The sequence below is a fragment of the Ambystoma mexicanum genome, chromosome 7p (assembly GCF_040938575.1).
Source record: "Ambystoma mexicanum isolate Mex_15411 chromosome 7p, UKY_AmexF1_1, whole genome shotgun sequence".
NCBI lineage: Eukaryota > Metazoa > Chordata > Amphibia > Caudata > Ambystomatidae > Ambystoma > Ambystoma mexicanum.
The window spans coordinates 807,542,772-807,567,325 of record NC_090939.1 but is presented as its reverse complement, the minus strand read 5'-3'; the positions used below and the strand labels follow the sequence as shown (position 1 = coordinate 807,567,325).

The 24,554-nt window shown below is 45.8% G+C and overlaps 1 protein-coding gene across 1 annotated transcript in view; it reads left to right on the top strand.

The window, feature by feature from the left end:
* LOC138526001 (interleukin-18 receptor 1-like) overlaps positions 1 to 24,554 on the top strand; it is a 181,283-nt gene that overhangs the window by 46,996 nt on the left and 109,733 nt on the right. The window contains exon 5 of the mRNA XM_069636291.1: positions 21,228 to 21,283. Coding sequence (XP_069492392.1) covers positions 21,228 to 21,283 — 56 coding nt within the window. The remainder of the gene's footprint in view (positions 1 to 21,227; positions 21,284 to 24,554) is intronic.

Sequence of the window (24,554 nt, the reverse complement as noted above, 5' to 3'; positions counted from 1 at the left end):
CTTCTGCCTGAGTCAAGGAAGGGCTTTGTTCAAAAGGAAGCCATTTACGACCCCCCTAATAAACCATCTGCCTGGGCCCAGGACAGGCCTTTGTTCAACTCCCTGTAGCTGCTCCACGCCTAATCTAATCAGAGAGGTGACAACTCCTTTTGGCAAGGGGAAGATTGGCTGAGCAGGTTTTAACTCCTGTGGGGGTAGATGTCAGGCAGAATTCAGTTTCATTAAGCCAGGTTTCAGCTAAATGTCACTTTTTGTCCCCCAGTTTAAGTCTATTACGATTTTTACATACACATTAAATAATTACTTCCTTCAAGTCATTTCAGAGTATAGTTTTACATTGTATCCACCTCTTAGCAAGTCTTTCCTTGGTCTGGTTTTGTTTCATTTGTTCAGTTTTACACAAAAGTCTGGTGGTTTTAAAACGCTGGCTTTCTGATAGTGGTGAGTACTGGTAATGCAACCATTATTGGGATTTAAGAAAATTAATTCCCCACAGTTCTAGGTTGCTTTTGGCAATCAGCATTGCCATTCCCAATGGTTTCAGGCTACTGTGTGGGTAGCCCAATGGTGGTTTTAGGCAGTGCCCTCCTGTGCTCACAACCTAGGCAACAATGGGTGGCAGTCTATTCTTCATGCATTTCCCTGTGCATTTTCTGGGAAGTTCTGGCCATCATGATGTTTTCCATGCCAGTACTGCACAGTTTTCCTATTCTGGCGTACATGTGGGCTTCTTGGCCATCTTGGATTTTCTAAGCCCACAGCACCAAATGTTGCAGCATGATAGCTCAAACGTGGGTCAGGACACCCAACACATGGCAGTGGTCAAGGAGCAGTTATTTTATGATGGCATTGCCAAGGTTTGTAGAGGTCATGTTTTATAGGTAGTAATTGTAATTTATGTAAAAATGTGTTCGGGTGAGTGGTTTTTGTGCATGGCATTCTATCCCTCTGTGGAGTTGTACTTAAAGACTACAAGTAAAACAAATGTTGGCATGACTCATATATACTGACCTCATAATTGTAAGTGGCATACTCTCCAGACCCGGCATAGCGACGGGTAGCGATGGGTATTGAAGAATAAACTGCACCAGGAACATTCGCATACACAAGACCTGTGTTTTCCTATCTGACGGAGGTCATATTTATGTCCTCACAGTTAGGTTCTGAGTCAAGTACATCCTCAAGTACCACATAGGACACAGAGAGCTCACTTGTTTCCACAATAAAAACAGGTCCACGCTTTTTATGCAGGAATTTGTGGCTTGCCCTAACAAACCTAGAAATACCCGATTGCGTATGTGTGTGCGTGTATGCAATTTGCAGGCCTTAATCATATCTTCAGCCATGTCTGCAGATATTATGGTGGTGAATCCATGTCAGCAGTACCTTTGGAGTTTTCCTGATTGTGGTGTCGTATGAATGTTTTTGAGGATGTGGTGTGTGCTTCGTGGCCACATCACTGATGAGGCCCAACAAAGCTGAAACATGTTTAGGGATGCTTGTGGTCTCATGCAGAAGGGAAGTGACCAAGCAGTTTGGGCTGCACAGCCCCTTTTGGGGTGGGACCAAGCCTGATTTGCACATGGTCTTTCCCCTTTTGTAATGGCCTGGCAGTTGAAGAACGATGGTCTGGATGGCTGCCCAGAGCAATGCCAGAGGTTGGAATTGATTATAAACCTTCCTGTCATCACCTCTTTTGTTGTGCTGTAGTCACCCCGAGTGGGACGAGTAGGCCCAGACATGAGTCCCATACCTACTGGGTCTAGAGACCCAAGCTACTTCTCACTGATGAGGCCCAACAAGTCCGAAACATTTTTGGGGATGCGTGTGGTCTCCTGCAGAAGGGATGTGACCAAGCAGTTTGGGTGTACGGCCCCTTTTGGGGTGGGACCAAGCCTGATTTGCATATGGCCTTTCCCCTTTTGTAATGGCTTGGCAGATGAAGAATGATGGTCTGAAGGGTTGCCCAGAGCAATGCCAGAGGTTAATATTAATTCTAAACCTTCCAGTCATCACCTCTTTTGTTTTGTCATATCAAGACATATCCATGTGTTTGTTGTGATTCAGGTCCATTGGTAAATCCATAGATATCTGAGTTGTGCATTTGTGTGTCTCTCCAGCATGTGTTAATATTATCCTGAACATGTGTGGAAAGGGAGGGCTTTCATACCATTAGCATGTTTTTTTTTTTAATGTTTTGTCCAGTGTGCGTGTGTGTTTGTGTGTTATTGCACATCCATACTCCTCAAACATACATTTGTTTGTATTTGGAGGTATTGTGCAGGTTCACATTTTAATCATATTTTTCGATTTTAAAAAATTCCAAACTTGCCTGATCTGATTTTCGAAATGCATGCAATGTGCATCAGTTTTAGCTAAAATGTTGGTGAATGCCAGAAATCTGAGCTGACAATTTCGTGGTAGGCATCCCATCCCAAAATCATTTATGATTTTTTTTGGGTGTATTTAAAACTAGGAATCCACAGAAAAAAACAAATCCAAAAATACCTAAGGAGAAATGACTGAATTTCTTGGACTGAAAATGGTAGGTATCCCCCCCCTTGCATTATTTAAAAAAAGTAGAAAAAGCTAAAAGTAATTTTCGTTTTTTCGTTTTTTGGTGAAATAAATTAGGTCATTTTTCCATTTGTTTGTTTTTTATTCGCATTGTTCACAGTAATCCTAAACATGCCTTTTTCTCATTGTTTTGTTACATTAAATTGCACTTGAAAGTTCACCAAATTTGACGTGGGCATTTGGTCATATATGTTTTGAGACACATTTTCTGAACTCTCATTGAAAAATTCGAACATTTCAGAGGAAAATGTTTTCACATGTTTCTATTTAAAATTACATGCAAACTTAACTATAGTGTTGCTAGAGACACATGGATAGTGCTATAGCGCTACCTCATAGCAAAGTAGTGATTAAGACAAATTGTCTACGGGGTTTTAGAAAATAAGTTTTCCAAATAACTTTTCGTTAAATTTCCTCAGTAAATTTTGGGAGTGTCCACTGCTACAAAGAACATGTCAAAATGTCTCATGGACGGCTTCATATTTGTTCAAAACATTTTTTATTTCAGCTTTGAACACCACTTAACATGGCATTTTCCAACAGAAAAAAACCAACAACAGCATTTTGTAGACCTAAATAGATATTTAAGTTTAGATATGTAGCTATATTTCACTTGTGTGCAGAATGAATGCACATCTTAGATAGGAACTGTTCATGTATGTTTAGGAGATGTACATTTCATACAAGTTTGCTACTACAACATTTCTACACGGCTCCTATAAATATAAAAACTCACAGATATAGGGCAGGTTGCATCATTCCCATAGTTGAATTGAGTGTTAAAGTTGGATTTGTAGTGGTATGGAGTTTATATTTCAGGTTACATGGCTGAATGTGCAGAGGGATGGAGTGAGTGTTTGTTCCGTAATGCTATTCCGACTGTTTGACAAATTGTACCAGCCAGTCAAGTGGCACAGGGAGTAGAGCTTTTTACATCCGTGCAGAGCCTGCTAACGCAGGTTCGAATCCCGGCGGGGCCAAGCTCAGCCTTTCATCCTTCCGAGGTCGATAAATGAGCACCACCTGCTAACGCAGCTTCGAATCCCGGTGGGGCCAAGCTCAGCCTTTCATCCTTCCGAGGTCGATAAATGAGCACCACACACCGTGGGTAATAATAATAATAATAAGCAGCGCTCAGATACCTGAGGGTTTGTAGCGCTATATAATGCAAAAAAAAAATGATTTACTTGTTCTTAGAGTAACGCTAACTCTCTTTTTTGTAAAAGTGTTTTCTCTTGTATATTTATATTAATGTTTATGCACAATGTATGTATATGAAAGTGTTAACTGCTAAAGTGCAGAGGATGTGACACCATCTGATAATTAGGGGGCCACGATGGCGGCAAGAATATCTCGCTGCAGTAATGGGGGTGAAGTTTTAGATTACGTTCATTTAAATAAATAAGGGACTCACTATTGTAGTTCTGGTAAATTTCTTGCAGATCACTTATCTTATGCTGGCTTTCCACCTAGGCTTGTTAACTATCGAAATCCAATCCTAGATGGAGGCAGGCTGCACCATGTGACTTTTTAAGGCCCACCCAATAGTGATTGGTATAGAGGGCCTGGGAGAACGTATACAAATGATAGGGATGCTCTGGCGTGAACAGTTCCCATGCAGTATTTCAGGTCGGCACTGTACATATTAAGTGGAGGAAAGGGAAGGAAGACAAAGGCTTGATGGCTTTACACTATGTGTATAAAATACATTACATTAATGTATATTTCAAAGTACTGCAACTTCACTCCCTCAATTATGACATTTTCGCATATGTAACAGTGTATCTAAATGACTGTGGGGTTAATCAAAAAAACATTTTAAGCCATGGTTGTGCTACTTCTGTCGAGAAATAATCCATCAACCATGTAATTACAGCTGTTCCGAAGACCAAGTGTACATAACAAGAAAACTGAAGTTTCGGAGTGTTAAAGAGGAAGATTTAGAATATAATTATATTTGCAAGTTGGACCGCCCAAATCATAACTCCAATATAACGTTCAGACTGCTGAAGAGAGGTACAGTAACATCTCTTGTTTACAGCATAATTGCATAGAGACAGTCACAGCCATTATGTCTTAAATGCATATCTGCACTAATGCTATACATACAGCGCTGTATAAAATAGAGCTACCCTATACTACTAAGCCAATTTGCAGGAGCTCAATACCAGCTATGTATGTGTGCACACATATATATATTCGACAAAAACACTGCGTGTGTTTGGTAAAACTGTTGACTAAGGACCCGATTCATGGAACTTTTTGCACAGTTAAGTGTCTTTGCACTGCCAACACAACCCCTGATTCATGGACCTGTGCAAAGTGTATTTTTGCAGTGCAAAGTTCATTTTCTACTGCAAAAATGAGTTTCCACTGACTTTGCACTGCAAAAATACACTTTGCACAATTCCATGAATCAGGGTTTGTGTCGGTAGTGCAAAGTCACTTTTCAGCAGTGCAAAGTCACTTTGAACCGTGCAATAAATTCCATGAATCGGGCCCTAAGTGTGATTGTCACATGAAGCTCTCATCTTCTGCTGTCTTCTGCCATGGGTTCTTCCTCAGCAGTTACCTTTTACCATAGGCACTTCTTTGACTGTTTTAGCTTTTCTGCCATAGCACCTACTTTACAGTCCCATTGAAAATCACCATTGAAGTTGTGTAAATCAGCCCATCAGGGTCTTCCTTAGAAGTCTGACAATTATCGTAAAAGACCCAGAAACAGAAGAGCCCAACACTTGACAACGTTTCGCACCATCTCCATTGAATGAGAATGTAGGTACAATTTGCGCTAATTCCAATTCTAACTTTTTTTTACTATATGAGGGCCATACCGATAACCTTTACTATGCAAATTTGGAAAAGCGTGCTTGATAAGAATTTTACAATTTTCGGTTTTGTAAATTCTTTTATTATTTTATATGAAGAGTACGAATTTTATAAACCTGGAATACTTATGATCAGTTACTTTTTTATTGGTTTCCATAGAACCTTACATGGAGTCGTTTTTATAAAATTGATTAAATGGTACAATAAATGAAATGGTGGTTATTCATCGCAGGATACAACAGAAAGAACGGAGACAAAGAAAAACATACAGAAAGTCCATATCATAGCAAATATGAGAGTCAAGCATTATAAGAAGATTTACAAGACAAAGGCAGGCCACCCCAACTCAAAAAAAATAGAACACGGATGGGAACCAATTGAATATTTGTAAAATTTGAAAGATCCTAATGAGTTAAACAGGAAGGGAGACGTCAGAAACAATTGACAAATAGAAATGATCACATTCGTATATGCTTTGCCCTCTTGCTAAAGCACTTCCCTGTTTTTACTTCTTTTCCATAATAGCCCTGAATAAAATTATTAGATAACATCTATAATGAAAGCTGTATCAAATATACGTTTGGAATGAGAGTCGCCACCGTCAGCATATACTGCAGGATTGTGGTATGTTGCTCTTGCCCAAATGCAGGTCGAAGATTTGGGAATGTCATCTCTGCATACACAGTAACAACAGCACGAGTGCAAATACATGTGCAGTGACCCCAATCCTAGTGCACATGTAGGAATGCTGTTTGCAACATACCATAATCCCCAATAGGGTTAATAGGCCACTGCAATGGAAAAACATAAAACGTATGCTATCTTAATCCTTTTAGTGCACCTCACCCCACTAGATCTCAATGGTCCAGGTTGGGGTATTGGAGTCTCAATGCTGAACTCAACAAGCATTTGCAGAACCATCAGTTTTGGCTCTGGAATAGGCATTTACCAGGCCCTGCCATAATGTTATTACTTAGTCATGAAAATGACAACATCTGGTAAATAGTGTGAGTATCTGGACATAACTTGTCAGTGCCAGGAAAAGGCCTAGCAACATCCTATAAAAAAGTACAAAGAGTTGGTTTTGCCAATGATTGTTTAAAAAAGCTTAAGTACGATGAAAAGAAGTGAGGAACCACATATTGCTTAGACGTCAAGTGGCTGAAGGCACGCTTTGTTAATAGATTTGTATCACACCAGGATCCGTTGTAAATCTGGAATTTGCCTTTATATCTCAGCAGACTGCTTAGAAATAACACAGGCAGGCTTGATACACCACCCAGTGTGTTGTTACTGCATGAAAGTGCTATATCAACGAGATCTCAGGTGGATGTGTTTTGTGTGGTGAGGGACAGGTAGTGGGTTGCAATGGCCATATTGATTAGCATGTGCAGAGGAGGTAAGTGGGTGGGTAAATAACCAAACAACACCCATAGTCTGTGTCCCTTGTCACATCCCATATCCCTCCTATATGTAATCCCATTAAACAGTTTCATCTTACAGGTTGCTCTAAAGCACCATCTGATAGCCAAAACTCAAAAATAACCACTTATGTGATGAGTTAGTTGGAAGCCTATTCTCATACATTTGTGGGTTGATCATGGGAAAAAAAAGTGGACTGATATTAGGCGAACCAGGCATATGTTGATGATGATTGTTGACAGTATATGAAACTCATGGGACGCCCTGGGGACTTACTAGAGATCCTGAGCATGATTTATGATTTTTATAAATTGGAATCCACTACAGATCAGTGAAAGCCAGGGAGACATAGTGTCTTTTTGCCAAGTCCATGGAGAATACTTGGCACAGTATTTTGAAATGTCTGTCTGAAAGCTTCCCAAAAGACACACAAGCATTCTCAGCTGCAAGGTATTACTTACAGTAACACATTGAGGAAACCCGATTGGCAGGCAGTGTCTGTGGAGAATAAGGTGTGGATAGCGTGCATTCATTGACCTGTCAAGGGAGAGTTCGCTGTTTCAGAGACAAACCGCCAATCATTGACCATGTGAGCGGGAACACCTCATCGGCCATACGGGTTTAAGAACGAGGGCTAAATATCGCCTGTCTCTCGAAGCATGATTGGCTCTCTATTATCCTATCACCCACTAATAATGCTGTGTTGGTAAAATGTTTATTGAACAACATTGCACTAAATGTGTGCAATGCCACCAGAACCGCTGGGACTTTATCTAGATGCCTCCCTCAAAATGAAATCCCACACAAATATTCTACCACCTCCTACTTCTTGAAACTGGTGTGCCGTATTTGTCCTTTCTTGTCTGAGGAGAATTGTTCTTGCCTCGCCTGAGCTATCATTGGAGCAAAGACTACTGCGGCAGTCCTTTGTATTGCTCCAGGAAAGGCAAAATAACTAAGCTACAGACACTTCAAAATAGTGTGATTAGAGTAGTGAACCAAATCAAGCGCCGGTGTTGGGGGTCGCCTGCCATGTCCATCCGGCAGGCGCCCCCAGGGTGCTGCTTCCTCACAGCACCAAACAGGCCCAGCGCCTGTGGGAGTTTGGGGCCTGCCATGTCCATCCGGCAGGCCCCATGGCACTATGTGACACCAGCGCCATCGGGGTGGGGGCACAGCCTGCCAGGCTCCTGACCATGCGGACCTAGGCCACCGTCCTGGCAAGGGGGTCACATGGCAACAGGACCTGCAGGCCTGTGCCTCCACGTGTAACCCTGCAGCCTACATCAGTAATGAGACACGGACTCAGACCAACCTCTTATGGAGTCTGCAGCCGTTCTGTCTCACGTGCCTGCAGGGGCTCCTTTTATTAGCTTGGGCCATGACGCAGTCATGGTCCATCTTAAAAGGGCGATACACATACAGAGAAACACATCCCCTTAAAGGGGCAACGCACACACGAGGGTCCCACCTCACACTCCTCCTTTTTCATAATAAACAACAAACAGTGCTGAAACATACAGGCATCCCACCTGGTACACAACAATAACATGCCAGTCGGTTGAAAGCTTGTGGGGTAGGCAAATAATACGATATGCCCCAGCCACGTCATGGTGCTCCCACAAAGAAGGACCTAACATATCAGCCCAGTTCCAAACACACTCAACAGATGACATTCGGTGCAGTTGAGCCGCCAGAGGATTACAGGCAGTTCCACCACAGTTTGCAAAGACCCTTTATTAACGTGGGGCTCGGAACGATAACTCATGCAAACAAACGCCATGGGCGGCGGCCGGCATTACATGCACACCCCGCGACTGCGGGATCATAGCCTCACCCGAGACCACTTAAAACATGTAGTTACTATGCAGGTTCACAGCATCAAGACACAAGATTACTGAGTCCATTTTTTTAAGCAATCGCGGGGCAGCAGGGAACCAGTCCATCTCCCACCAGCGTCCACCCAGGAGTCACTTCCCGAGTCCAGATCCCTTGATGATATAGTTCACAGCCAGCAAAGCCGCACCTAGCGGGTACCAGGGGCCATATCGGCTTAGTTACTCGATGTTCAGAGCCGAGTAGTGAGACGCCGGTCACAGGGCATCGTGGCTGCTCCATGTGCTGTCGACAGGTCACGGTGTCATTGATCGAGCACAGGGTGACATGGGATCACTCACCCATTTTTTGTTGACGATGCTCCCCCAATCTGGCACATCTTTCCCCTCCCAGGGCACAAAGGGGCGCACAAGCATTCCTGATGAGCTGCAACCCATTTCTCGACTGACGCACTGATTCTTGGTTTTAAGGCCCAAGGCTGCCTGGTCAATTGGCCACATCCCAGGTGTCGACTGAACTCAGGGGTCCGGCAGGTATCTCCCCCAAGTCCCATTGAGCTTGTCCCTTCTATGGCATCGCGTGCCCGGTGTCATTAGTGCCAGGCGGTTTGGGCGACCACCGGGGCCGGCAGTAAGGCCTGTGTGCCGATGGGGGCCGTGCCAGGAGAGGCCCGATTCTGTGGTGGTAGGCCTTCTCTTTGCTGTTACAGAACACCAGCCCTTGGCTGACTGGTAATACCGGGCCGGATTGGCGTCCCCAGTGCGTGGCGGGCGTCACCCCCTCGGATCACCTGGCCGTGCCCAGCGCTGCCTCCTTGGCGTTGGGGCCACTCACTTTATTCAGCCCTGCGCAGGCAGCACCACTTGCTCATCCGTTTTGGTGGGGTGAGCATCACATAGAGTGCAAAAGTGCTGATGGCTGTGAACCTTGAGAGGAATGAGGGCGAGGGTCCCACGTCGGCCGCGGTGATCCCGTTGTCGGTGCCGGGTCACTGCCATACCACAACTTCAGAGGGCAGTCTTTGGTGTGCAGAGTCATTGTCCATCGCGTGCAGCATGGTGGGCAGTGTACTGGTAATGATGTGTAGATGCGCAGAGTGCAGTGCGCTCCGGTACCCTGGTCTTGGAGTTGTGATATGGTGCATTGACTCTGCACTGTGGCATGTGTTGACGTGGAATAGGTGGTTGCTTATATCCCTTGGATGGATCAGATTCACCCCAACCTGCCCTCCCTGTCGGTGCCTGTGGATCACACTTGCTCTCGCTGTACTGCTCCCGACTGGAGCACGTCATCACTTTCTTGGCGAGTGGCAGGTAGGGCGATTGCAGTGGATCAGTGGTGGGGGTCACCTAATAAAGCAGGCAGTCAGGGTGGCTGGCCTCCGTGGCACCGTTGTGGCCACTTGTGAGAAAAAGTGCCCAGGCGGGCATTGGTTTGTCCAGGATGCGTGTGGTAGTGGAGCACTGCTGCCCAACCAATGAGACCCCCTCGATATCTCCCCTCGCCCCCAGGCAGGGGAGGGCACACCTCTGCCCTTTGCTCGGAGCACGTCCCTAGGTGGCCTGCCCCCCATGGCCTGGCTTGCTTTCAGAGGGCCATACTTTCTTCATTGCCACTAGAGCAGGGAGCACGCTTCTTCCATCCTTACTGCTCCAGCCGGAGCACCTCTCTCGATATCACTGCCGGGCCCGTGGATCTTTGCGGGGCTCCGGCAGTGGCACAATAGCAAACACTGCTGCCGCCTGCAAGGGCGGGGGCACCCTTGGCTGCCGGGGTTTGCATGCAGTCTGCCTCCCAGGCCCCACACGCCCCCCACAATGCCGGGGTCTGCAGCCAGGCAGGCTTGCAAGCGAGCCTTACTCATTTCGCGGCGGATGCCACTCACCAACTCTCTTTTCTGACGGCGGCATCGGCCGCTCAATTACTCCACCCCCGGGCAGCACAAGACTTCCACTCCGGCAGGAGGTCCCATGTTCTTTCATGGGGCAGCGGGCGATCCGGTTCTTCTGGGGGGCACAGCCCATCTCTTCGCGGCCGATGCCGCTCAGCATGACTCCATTGGGGAAAGGGGGGGCAACAGTTCTGTAATGGTAGTGGGCGTGCTCCTGGAAAGCCTGACACCATCCGCGGCTGCAGCCGCTCATCTCGTTCCCCTTGGTAGCACAGTGTCCTTTACTGTGGTGGGGGGCAGGCATGCTCCACCCCCAGCCGCACGAGCACCCTCCTTTCAGAGGGCCGCGGCCGGAGCTGAGGCATGCAGGGCACATCCACCCATTTCGGCGGATGCCGCTCCTTCCCTCTTGGGAGCCGCACCTCTCTTGATCCCGGACGGGGGAGGGGCAGCGCCTCCCCTTCGTGGCCGACGCCGCGGGCACTTCTCTCCCCACGGGGCCAGCTTTAGGCGGGGGTGGGTGGGGGTGGGTGGCAGTCCAGTCACTCCCCTCCATGTTTCAGGCCTCAGTTGGGGCGGGCGCACTGCTTCTCTTCTTGTTCCGCACGGGGGCATCTCTCTTTCTATTTGCAGTCTCGGTGGATGCTGCATCGGGGCTATGGGCAGTTGTCATCCGGCCGCATGAGCACCCCTTTCAGAGGGCCACGGCCGGGGAACAATCACGGACATGGCAGGCTCTGCTCCTGGAAGCGCCGATGGCGCTCCTTCTTCTTCGTGGCGAACACGCCACTTGGGTGCCTCGGTGCAGTGTTGACTGCCGGCACTTTCTTCTTCCTGGGGGAGGGGCGGCATACCTCCTCCCTTCGCGGGTGATGACCCGCGTATTCCAGTTTCGGCAGAGACCGCGGGGCAGTCTCTACAGATCAGGTGGGGGGAAGGGAAACACACGCGGCCTCTCCATGACGCCGCCTCCATCAATGTGCGGCCGATACCGCACTTCACACATAGGGGCCCTTCCTCCTTCATTTTGCGGCGGATGCCGCAGGGGTAAACGGAAGCATCACTTTCTCACCCGAAGAGCCGACACTCTCTTTGCGGCTGTGGCAGCTCCACTTCTTTCCTCCTTTTCGGCGGGGCACCGCAGGATGCACCCCAGCGCAGGGTGGCCCGGGCCATCATCGTAATAGGTGCGGTGGGGCGCGGGTCAATCCTGACTGCGGTGAGGGCCGGGTGCCGTACTCCGGAGGAACGTCACGATTGCTGGCACTTAGTGGGCTCGTAGTCCTCTCTCTCTCACCTTTTCAGAGAGACGACTTCCTCGTCGCCAATGTTGGGGGTCGCCTGCCATGTCCATCCGGCAGGCGCCCCCGGGGTGCTGCTTCCTCACAGCACCAAACAGGCCCAGCGCCTGTGGGAGTTTGGGGCATGCCATGTCCATCCAGCAGGCCCCATGGCACTATGTGACACCAGCGCCATCGGGGTGGGGGCACAGCCTGCCAGGCTCCTGACCATGCGAACCTAGGCCACCGTCCTGGCAAAGGGGTCCCATGGCAACAGGACCTGCAGGCCTGTGCCTCCACGTGTAGGCCTGCAGCCTACATCAGTAATGAGACACGGACTCAGACCAACCTCTTATGGAGTCTGCAGCCGTTCTGTCTCACGTGCCTGCAGGGGCTCCTTTTATTAGCTTGGGCCATGACGCAGTCATGGCCCATCTTAAAAGGGCGATACACATACAGAGAAACACATCCCCTTAAAGGGGCAACGCACACACGAGGGTCCCACCTCACAGCCGGGATCATGTTAGAGAGGCTTGCGTGCCTTACACTGGTTGCCAGGAGAGCGCTTTGCCTTTAGATCTCTTTCTCTTGCCCATACGTGCCTATATGGATAATGTCCATCTTACTCAAAATCTAGGCTGACACCTAAAGCTTGTGTTCGGACACTGCGTTCCGATAACAGTAACTTGTCCATTCCTCGAGTCAAGCTTGCAAGACTGGCCTTTGACTCAACGGCTGCTTACCTTTGGAATAGCCCTCCCATCCGACCTGAGATAAATGCATTCCTTTTCGCTTTTTTCAGAAGGCGCTTATGACGCACATGTTTAAATACAGCCATTGTTGGGTGTGTTTATATTATCTCATAGCCTGCACATGGCTGCCTTCTTACTGGTTCTGTTTGCTCTCTAGTTCTGGAGTTCTTTCTGTGTCGCTCCCTGTGTTTGTCTGTTCTCGTTTCTTTATTGTGCGCTTTCATGCCTATGGAACGGCGCGATACTAATGAATAAACCGAAACAGAAACTGGAAAATGCAATTGCAAACATCCTGCATTTAATAATACCTAAATCAGTCAATGCCACTAAATACACATAAAGAAAAAAAGTTTGCACAGTGTAGGATGATTTTAAAACATTGAGACGGAAAAACAAAATCAAGCTACGTAAGAAATGAGGCCTTCATTGCGAGTTTCGCGGTAAATCGGCAGTAAATCTTCAGATCTACAGCCAAAAGAAACACTAACTCCTGCTTCAATGTCCCCCTATTCCAACTTGGTGCAGGCCCAGATTTAGACACGACAAATACGCAACACATATCTTTTTTAAAACCATTTGCCTGAAAGTCTTTTTTATTTCCCCATTGTTTGACATCCGTTTCAATGATACATGTATACTTTTATGTTTTCAGTTTTTACCCTTCCCGCGTTAAAGTTCCTGTCTGAGGAACTAAGCCTCCAGATTTTCTGGGAGGATAGCTCAGGGGCAACATGATTTGTCTTGGAAGCAAGAAAACGCATAGCATAGCACGTCAATGCATAGTAAACAGGTTTGAATCCCGGTCTGGCGCTTAGAAACTGGTCCCCAGTAATACGCGCCTTATAAAAAAAACAATTATGATGTGTTCTTTTTTTGTAAATCAGCATCTTCATACCAACAGAAAGTGCCAGATTTTCAGAAATGTATGCGAAAAGCAAAGGGGACGTAGGTTTTTCATTTGTGTTTATTTGAGAAATATGTTTCTTAAAGGTGACTTTCGCAATTCAGAGGGCTTGGCAGCAGCAGAAAAGATACACTGACCAGCCCCCTTGAATAAATCAGTGGTGGGAGTTTGCCCCCAACCCTAATGTATTGCAGGCTCCCAGCACCCACTGGGAGCACATTTCACAGTGACAAGCCACAAAATGAGTCTGCTTTGCCCTTTAAAAGCAACTGCATGAAAGGATCCGAAAAACCTCTCATGCAGCACCTTCCCCACTGGTGTAATGGGGCCCCCCACAGTCCCCACGGTGCCGGGGGCCCCACCAGCACATGTTCTGTGAGGGGACCCACTTGGAGAAAGAAAAACATTTTTTTTCAAAAAAGATTTTTTTTTTCTTTTTGATTTCACACTGCCTTCATAAAGAAATTATTTCTGTAACAGATTTTTTTTTTATGAAGGCAATGTGTCTACAAAAAGAAACTTTTTTTTCCAAGTCCAAGGGATTTCCCCACCCCATGCCATGGAAGACCCTGGGCTGGAGTCCTGGGGTGGAGGGTGTCCTATGACTTAAAAAAGAAACCATTTATTTTTGAAGCCACTCTGCATTCATAAAGAAATTATTTCCGTTATAGTTCGGTCCTTAATGTAAATAATGTCTTTATGAAGTCAGAGTGACTTCAAAAAGAAAGAATTTATTTTTGAAGTATTAGGGCTCCCCTCAACCCCATGACGTGTGCGTGTGTGAGTGTATGGTGAAAGGGTACACACTTAAATGTACGGGTGACTGCCTAGGTGTGCCTGCATGGTGAAAGGGTGCACACTTAAATGTATAGGTGGCTGCCTGTATGAGTGTATGGTGAAAGGGTGCCCACTTAAATGTATGGGTGGGTGACTGTGTGTGTGTGCCTGTATGGTGAAAGGGTGCACACTTAAATGTACGGGTGGCTGCCTGGGTGTGCCTGTATGCTGAAAGGGAACATGCTTAAATGTATGGTGGCTGCCTGGATGTGCCTGCATGGTGAAAGGGTGCACACTTAAATGTATAGGTGGCTGCCTATGTGAGTGTATGGTGAAAGGGTGCCCACTTAAATGTATGGGTGGGTGACTGTGTGTGTGTCTGTATGGTGAAAGGGTGCACACTTAAATGTACGGGTGGCTGCCTGGGTGTGCCTGTATTCTGAAAGGGAGCACACTTAAATGTAAGGTGGCTGCCTGGATGTGCCTGTATGGTGAAAGAGTGCACACTTAAATGTATGTGTGGCTGGGTGTGCATGTGTGTGTATGGTGAATGGTGCGTGTGCTTGAGTTCAGGGGTGCAACAAAACCTGCATTTCGGGGGGCTAACCCTTCAAATGTTGGGAGAGGCGCTAACTTCACAGGCGATGGGGGAGTGGCATATTTATTTGTGTGGGGGCATCTAATTTCTTTACACATTTTTAATGAGACTATTCTAGTGCAGCTTCAATGTCACAAGCAGTTAACTCTCCCCTTTAAAGTTGAAAGCTCCCACTTATGGACGGCTGTGAGAATGAGTGGTCTCCTGTTCCCTCTCTATCCTTCCAATCGCTCTCCTGGCATGAAAGTACTAAAGCCACATAACTATTTCAATTGCCTAAAAATGTGGCTTTTGAATGCAGGTACTAACAGTGAAATGCTTTATGTTAGTATTTGTTGGGCTCTTGTTAACAGTGAAACCCAGGTGCCATTTAACACGTGTTTCCTGCTCTATCCGGCAACTGCTCTGAAGGTCAGCCAGGTCGAGTCCACAAGCCCAACATTTCAGGGGGGGGGGTTGAATCCCAGTTAACTCAATGCTGTTGCACCACTACTTGTGTTTAATACCTTGATTACTTATTGGTAATCTTCATTACTCCTAGCCCTATTCTTCCCTATCCTAGTACTTGCGTATGAAGCTCTCTGCCTCCTACACAAGTACTGGGATGTCGTAGAGGTACATGGAGGTAATGCCTGACTTAGCTACCTGTTATCTTCATTACTCCAAGTACCACTCCCCAGTACTTACCTATAAGGCAAGGAGCCTCATACATAAGCTCTGGGACAAGGAAGAGGGACGTGGAGGTAATTCTGGGCCAAAGAGCTGATTTTGGAGGTTGGGGTAGGGCTGGGAGGGAGAGGGGATATGTGTGGGGTGGCAGGATTGTGCGACAAATCATAATGGTTGTCCATGTCCAGTCTAAGCAGGCATGATATGTGGTATTAGTATTTTTTATAACTGGGCATTTCTGATGAAGCAGTCCTGCTAAGTGTAATTACCTGGCTAGACTAGCAGCTGAGTGCTGCCAGACTAGCTGTTTTTTACTGCGGGATTGTATTTTTTTCTGGGCATCTTTGATAAAATGATACGATATAAGTCATTTATAACGCACATGTACGCACATGTTTCTAGGTGCGACAAAACAAGGGAGGGGAGATAGAGGGAGGACAAGACAAATTATCTTACTAGGCCTTTTGTCATTTAGATCGTGCGGGTGCAAGAACGAAAAGTCAAAGGGGAAAGGGAAGGGGGAAGTGCAAGAGAGAGGGGAGGGAAAAACAGGGCAGCACAGCTCTGAGTAGTGCAAGGAGAACGGGTTACAGTTACAGTGCCTAAGTGTGCGGTAGGCCCAGAGGCAGTGCAGGGGTGACTGATCAAGAAAGAGTCTGGACTCAGTGAGACTCTGAGTATAGCCAAGTAACCAGTTGGTACAGCAGATAGGTAGGTCGGGTAGGGCAGCAGGGGAGAGAGAAAGCAGAGAAGAAGAGGAACGTTTTTAGCTGCTTCTAGATCTTCAGGTGGTCCAGCTCAAGTTTGAGAGGTACAGGGAGGGCTTTCCAGAGGGAGGCACCTGCAGGGGAGAGAAATCTACACCCCCGCCCCCACTCTCTGCCTGGAGAAGCATCTAACCCTTAGAGAGTTGGAGGTAGCTGAGCAAAGGGCTTGAGAAGGAAGGTATTTTGGAAGAGAGAGTTGGATGTAGTGTGGACCCGGTCCCTGAAAGCTTTGTGGACAATGCAAAGGGTCTTGAACTTGATCCTTGCAGCATCCGGGAGCCAGTGGTGGGATTTCAGGGTTGGAGAGATATGATCTCTGGGCTTCAGGCCAAGGATACATCTCACAGTCCTGTTCTGGATTAGTTCCAGAGGGTGGAGAGTAGAGGAAGGCAGGTTGAGAAAGAGGATGTTGCAGTAGTCCAGCCTAGAGAAAACCAGGGCTCTGGAGACAATGAGCTTCTGGGGGAAAGCGTGAAAGGGAAGAGTCCCTTTAAGGAGGAGCAGCTGGTAGTGGGACTTCTTGGCGACGTCTGAGATATGAGAGGAGAAAGAGAGAGTGGAGTCAAAGATGACAACAATGTTTTTTGCCTCGCAGGAAGGCGAAGGAAGAGGACCCAAGATGGGCAGCCAAAGTGCGAGATGGAAAGCAAGGGCAGGGGTCCCAATGAGAAGGATCTCCATCTTACTGGCATTAAGGGAGAGATTGTTGGAGGGACACCAATCCTGAATCACGGATAGACAGTCAGGAATGAGAGAGAGGAGAGTATTCTGAGGGGAGGCTGAAGGAAAGTTGAGTGTCATCCTCATAAGAGGAGAAGGTAGAGATCAGGTGGGCCAAGGGGGTAAAGGAGAGGACGATAAACAAGGGTGAGATGATGGAGCCCTGTGGAACACCACAGGTATAGAGAGATGTGGTGGAGAGAAAGGGAGCAGGTTGCACCTGGGAGGGGCAATCCAAGAGGGAGGAGGTCAGCCACTCAAGGGCCTGATCCATGATGCCCAGGTTCTCATGGAGTCAATTGATAAGGATGGCGTGGTTGACCATGTCAAAAGCAGAGGAAATATCAGGGAGGAGGAGGACAGAAGGAATGCTGCAATCAAGGTTAGAGAGCAGATTTTCATGGGTGTTCAGGAGAGCAGTTTCCCTGCCTCTGGCAGCTCTGAAGCCAGACTGATGGTCATGGAGACAACCAACAGATTCAGTGTGGAGAGTAAGCTGGGAGATGGCCAGTTTTCTCCAACAGTTTTCCCAGGAATGGGTGATGGATATTGGGCGATAGTTTGTTGAGGAGGCAGGAAAGGCAGATGGCTTCTTGAGGAGTGGGTGTACAAGGGAGTTCTTAAGGTGAGAGGGGAAGTTCCAGTGGTGAAAGAGTGATTACAGAAATCGTCCAAGGCTGGAGCAAGGGTGTCAATATGGTGCTTGATGGTTCTAGAGGAGCAGGGGAGCACCTGTTTGGGCATCACTTTCATAGATCGAACTTGTCTATAAACCTCATCATGTATTGTCAGAGAGAAAGAGGAGAAAGGTGAAAGAGAAGAAGAGATGGCCAAGGGGGGGTGGTGCAAGAGAGGAAGAGGGAGAGGAAGAGGAGATGGAGGACAGGATGTCCTGAGTTTTAGCAGAGAAGTGAGAGAACAGAGCCATACAGAGGGCCTGGGAGGGAACAGGAGAGCTAAAGACTGCAACATGATTGACCAGTTACTTCCAGATTTTAAAGAGTTTGGCCATGTTGTTAGAGGCCACAGAGACGCGGGCTTCAATGTGTGTTATCTTCTTGATGAGTGTTATTGCCTCGACTGGCATTTTGGTGCAACCAGTCTAGGTATGTCTAAATGTGGCCTGGCATGCTTTACTGTAATGTTATTACGTGTCTACACTGGTCTACATTGTGCAGCCAGTTGAATACGTTTTCATTGTGGCAGAGCATTTTTAATAGTAGAGCATTAATGTTCCTGTGCACTGTTGGTGACTTGCATGTATTAGATTGGTGTTTCACTACAAAGTCATTGCAAACTCTATGGCTTTTTAGACATTTTTTCTCAAAGTGTGCTGTATATTGTATTAAAACACATATTTATATCTTTCTCCTAGTGTAGTGTGCGACATACCCCTTCAACAGCACATTTGTGCGTATTGCACAAGCGTGAGAATCTAGGCCGGCCCAGATAGTGGCACGACCCGTGATTTGTTGCTGTGTTGGGGAGCGCCCCCTCAGCATTTATTGCAGGCTGGTGCCCACAATTTGTGTTACGACACTGACCTTCCCCTGTGCCTGTTCCAAACAGGTGCAAGTGAATGTCTTTGATTTTCATGCATTTCAAAGCGCATCCCATGTGTGGAATCGGGATGTGCATTGGGATATGCAAAAATGCCACCTTATTTGTTCTAATTCAAAACGGGAGTAAAAAAAAAATCATCTCAATGTGCACATCTAAGATGTTCAAATGCATATTCCCTTTGTGGATTTCAATGCAGCTTGTTTGGTGTAATTGATAATATGCACCAAAATAATTTTTCAGAATCTGGCCCAAAGTGCGGTAAGCTCAAATTGTGGAATACACACATGAAATTCTGGTTTAGTTGAGAGGTTTTAAAACCACACATTTGAAACATCTAAGTTTGAAAAGGAAAGCTTGACATTTTTCAATTTCATTTGATTTCATTCTTATTTATGGGATATTTGTTTGTGATTCTGCGTCATGCATCCAGCTGACCGTCCCCATTTTATGAACTAGACCTGATAGGCAATGAAAGAAGCATTTGCTTCTACGAAAAAGCACAAAATGTGACTGAGTAACAAAACAGTGAAAAGAGTCCTTTGTCCCTGTCACGAAAAAAGGGTTACTGAATGGACATGGAGAAAGGGAGGCAGGTGTATCACCAGTGACGCCAATTACCTATTTGCAAAAAGGGGTGTCTGAGGGAGTCTCTATGGCTGGGAAATACAAATTGCAGAGAGTGCTAACCTCACAAATGGAATAACGTGAGTCAAAAAAATCTTTTTTTTGTTTAACTTCCTCCTCCAGCAAGTTGGCACGGTTTACATTTTGGAACACATGGAAAGTTGCAGGAACAATTTCCACGTTTCAAAACATGTTTTCGTAAAATTAGTTAACTTTTCCAAAAGTTTAACGACACTTTCAAGTAAACATGTCAAAATTATTTAGCTACACTTTAAAACGTATTTAATTCCAGGGATTTACGCCTGCTTTTCTTATTTGTTTGGTGTTAGTCCCATTTTCATTTTCAGTTGCAAATTGTGCAGGCACAATGTGTTTGTGAATTGGCACCATTGTTATGTTTGTACGTTCTTTTTCATTTCTTTAGTGGTACATTTACAGCAGGCATCCATTTCTGAGCACCCTGCCCTTTCATTCCCTCCTGCCATTTTACTTTTGTCTTTTCTTTTAAATGGGGAATATACTGATTTAAACCGTGCTCTTTCGCCATTCTATTCATCGATCCTGAATTATTTTCCTTGCTGATGTTTATTTTTGAATTCTTTTTAGGACTTTTGGAACTGTTTTCTAATGTTGGTGTTTCAGACAGTAATTTTCTTAAACTTGTATTAGCTACTGGAATTCTTTGTGAGTCATAATACGCAGGAATAGTGTGTGCAGGCGCTGCTGCACATTGTGACCCCCAGACATTGAATGTGCAAATGTATTCCCTTGTATATAGCCCCAGATGATTGGTTATTATTATTCTTATTATTCTTATTACATTTGCTACTTAAGCAATAGAACCCTCGCGTCGGGGGCATAACCGTCTCAGGTAATGCCCCGGGGCCCATAGGTAAGGACCTGAGCAAAGCGAGGGCCTTACCGAAGGACCCGGGGCATTACCTGAGATGGTAATGCCCCCGACGCGAGGGTTCTATTGCTATTAGTACCCCGGGCCGCAAAAATTGTGTGACCGGGGCATTAAAAGCTTTTTTTTTGTCCTGAAACGCTGCAGCGTTTCGGCACTGCAGCGTTTCAGGAGAAAAAAAAACGACCAAGAAAATGGCCGCCGCCAGGGAAAGGGAAAACAAAGTCCGTTTTCCCTTTCCATGGCGGGCATCGGGAGCGGACGCGTTGGGAACACAAGTGTTCCCAGCGCGTCCGCTCCCGAAAAAGGATAAAAAATAAGGTAAGTGGGGTTGGCAGGGCGGGAGTGGGAGAAAAAAATAAATAAATAACGTACCTGCTTCCCTGGCGGGCGACGAGGAAAGCCTCCGGTCGTGTGGAGGCGCGGAGCGGAGATGGCCCCACTCTGAGTCTCCACACGGCTGTAGGCTTTCCTCGTCCCCCGCCGGGGACGCAGGAACAAGAAGGTAAGTGGGGGGGAGGGAGGGGATTTAGAAAAAAAAAAATTCCTTACCCGAGTCCCCGGCGGGGGGTGAAGGCAGCCTCTCAGCCGCGGGGAGGCTCGGAGCGGGGATGGCCCCGCTTCTAGCCTCCTCATTGGCTGAGGGGCTGCCCCGCCCCCTGCCGGGAACAAAGGCCGTGGAATCCCGATGAAGGGATTCCCGGCCGGGTAGGGACCTGGCGAGAGCCAATCAGAATGGCTCTTGCCTTCTGATTGTCTCTCGCCGGGTTACTAATACACTTTCTAAATTCCTCATGTTTAATTGGGGCATCTGTCGGATGAGATTACCATTTTTCTCATGCAGTTCGAAATATTGTTGACATTTGTTTCTATAATCACCTTTTCTGATTCTAGCAGCTGCTAATTTTGCTTGGCTGTTATTTTGAAGGACATGTTTTAATGTAGTCTGTATCTGCTTTAAAGCACTAAAAACAGTATTCTTTGTGCACACACATTTCATTTCAGAGGAAACCCAGGATATCCCGAAACATGCCTTTAAGACCGGAATGATTATGGTGATCTTGTCAACAACTCTTCTCCTGTTTCTTGGGGTTATGTGTTTCACGTTCAGAATAGAGGTAGTGTTATTATACCGCAGCCTGACGGGGAAAGATGAGACAATAGCAGGTAGGTTACCCATTAGAGGTGTGTGTTTTAAGACTGTCCCTATTTAATTCTGCCTGGTTGGAAGTACCGTAAATGATCCACTGTGTTGGCACTGGACTGAGCATGATGCAGAATAATAGAGATTGCTGTACATAGTCTTGTAGCCAGCAACAATGCTATCCACCTCTTCTCAACTCAAGCAAGTAACCCACATTGTTACACCTATTGAAAAAGTGTTAAAGAAAGCCTGATATACATCAGTTTGTTTATAGTGCACTAGTGGAAAAGCCTGTTTACATGGGCTAATGTGTGTAAAGGAAGACATTTGCAGAGTCTAATTATATAATGTGGTGTATTTTAACATAATTTATGTCATTAGAAAATAAAATGTACAGGATCTTGCTCTTTTTACGTGGAAGAGTAGTAATTAAACACAATCTCACAGAATACATTGAAAGTTCAACATTGTACATACGGTCAATTATTGTTCTGCTCCCCATTGTCTTGGATTCCACTTATGGGTTTTGGACTCAATTATATAATGCTGAGGGATGTCAGAGTAATACAATTCCCTGTTTTGGGGCATCTAATTGCATGTCATCCTTGTTGAAATACACATGTTGTTTGCCTGGAAGATGAACTTGAAGTCCTCTTGTTGTATGTGTAAGGCAACAGCTCCCTCTAGCAGTGATAAAATTAAATATCCATTGGGCCTCATTACAAGATTGCCGGTCCGGAAACAACGGTACTGGTAAGCTTGCTCGTACCGTTGTTTCCGGACGGGCAGTGCCGGTGCATCCATCCTCCCATTGCCATTGAGTCCAAAGAGGCACAAATGGGATTTTCTTTTTCCGGTTCCCTGCCATAGGGACCGCCGGGGCTGTAATGCCCCAGTAAGTCCCCATTGAAGAAAAAAATTCTGTGGCGGCAGCCGTACTGTTTTAACCAGCACAGCTACCGCCAGAGTCATAATGAGGCCCATTTTGTTTGACTGGAAGATGAACTTGAAGCCTTATTGTTGTATGCTCAAGGCAACAGCTCCCTCTAGTGCTGGGGGGATAACAGGGGAAGCGGACAGTATCTTTTCAGACAAACAAACATCTTGACTTTTATTATATAGTATAATGTGGGAAAAGCAATAAAATATGTTTTATAACATTGTGAAACATGCTGTAACATGTAATGTTATAATAGTTTGGCATTAAGTATGAATGGCAAACTAATATTTGGAAATATGTTTAGGGGAAAAGACAGAATCCATATATAGCTGTATGTAAGACATGTCTTGGAAACATTAAGGGTATTTGTTTTTAATTCAGGAATGGAACATGATCCTAATTAGATATGTTTTTAACTTTAAACTCTGTTTACATTGCACAGAGCAAGGGAATCATCTTTGCGACCGCTCAAGATGGGCGTGTTCTTCTTGTCTATCGGCTAATGATGCCAAATGTACGTTGATGGAAGCGCGGCTGCTTTCTGTGACTATGTCTAGTGTAAAGTTACTATGAGGCTGTCACAGTTACATAATAAACTGTCTGTTGATCATGAACATGAATTAATTCTAAGGGAAAGATTATATAAGGATTATATATTCTTCTATAGAAAGTGAGAGAGAGAAAGAGAGAGGCAGAGAGAAAGAGAGAGGGAGAGAGGGGGGGTAGTCATTTATAATTGGGATGTTTTATAATTGTTTGAATGGAGAAGAATATTATGTTCCATTCCAATATAAAGGTAACCAGATGTTACTTGTGTATGGGACTAGCTGAACAAATGTAGTTTATGTTTAATATACAAAAAAATCCATGTTCAACCAAGGGCCGATTCACAAAGAACTACCTTTTCATATACAGTATGTGTTGGACACCTTTGCATCAGCAACCACATGGAGACTGGCATGCTGGTGATATACACGTTCATGTATTTTGCAATCTTTGGGTGTTATTTTACAATTATTCATCACACTGTCACTAAGGCAATTTTAATTTGAGATGTTTCTTTCATTGTATATATTCTGGTACTATCACGAAGCATAGGTCCCCCTTTGGTCTCCTTTTGCAAACATGGTATTACTATTCAGAACGTTTAGTTTTCTCATGCACATTGCCTTTGTATATTTTCTGATATGCAAAAAAATGTTTGAGAGAGGAATCCAATCCATCACCTAGACACAGCCCATGTCAGTAATAATGGTAAGGTTTTGCAGTAGGATTTTGGATCTCTTGTTCACGTTAAGAGACATCTTTATGCAAAAAACATACATCCTCAACTGATGTAGCCAACAAGAGACTCAACAAAGATCAAGAAAGTCCAAAGGCTTCAGGTATGATGTGATATGTTATTTATAACACGCTTAATACCCAGAGGTTTCTAAGCACGGACCCGGAGATCAAACCTGTGTTGCTCGTGTCGTCTTGCTTCCAAGGCGAGCAGGTTGCCCTTGAGCTATCCTCCCGAGACAAAGCATCTGATGCAGACATGAGATTAACGAAGGGAAAGGTATGGCTTGAGTTTGTGTCTTAATATTGGTGATTGATATAAATACCAATGAAATGGAGCAACACAGTCATATCTTTATCTTTAAATGTAGAATGTTAAACTATTTAAATGTTTCTAGCCACTGATATACCGAGTTTAATACGGTCTAGTGCAGAACCCTAAGCGTCTCCCAGGTGAAGGGCAACTTAGGTTAATCACCATACAAGTGAATAATAGGTCAAATTGACGGAAAGAGAACTGCTGGCACCTACATGTACCATGTACCATGTCTTGCACCACTCTACACTTGAACACCTTCTTAACGGGTAACATGGCAACAGCATATACCCGACCTATCAAAAAAGTATTTTACCTAGGGTAAGGCCTTCTCACAGCTGTACAGTCAGCAAAAGTGGCCTGGAGGATGCCATGATATGATATGTCATTTATAACGTGCCTATACAAAAGTCTTTCAAGGCGTGATGAGGCAAGGGAGGGGGAACAGAGGGAAGACAGACAATGATCCTACTAGGCCAGGTGTCATTCAGATCATGCAAGTGCATGGGAAGGGAGGGGGAGGGGACAGTGCAGTACATGGGATAATAGAATAAATAAACAATAAGTGAAAGTACGGCCAATAGGTGGCAGGTGCAAGGGTAAGTGCAGACATCAGGTGTCAAGTGCTGGTAGCGGGACTGTGGGGATACAGAAAACAGTCCCCAAGTGCGGGGGTTGCCAGGAAGGCAGTGCAGGTGTGTGTGACTGGCAGCGGAGGGACCTGGGCCAGAGATCAAAGAGTGGCCAGGTAACCAGT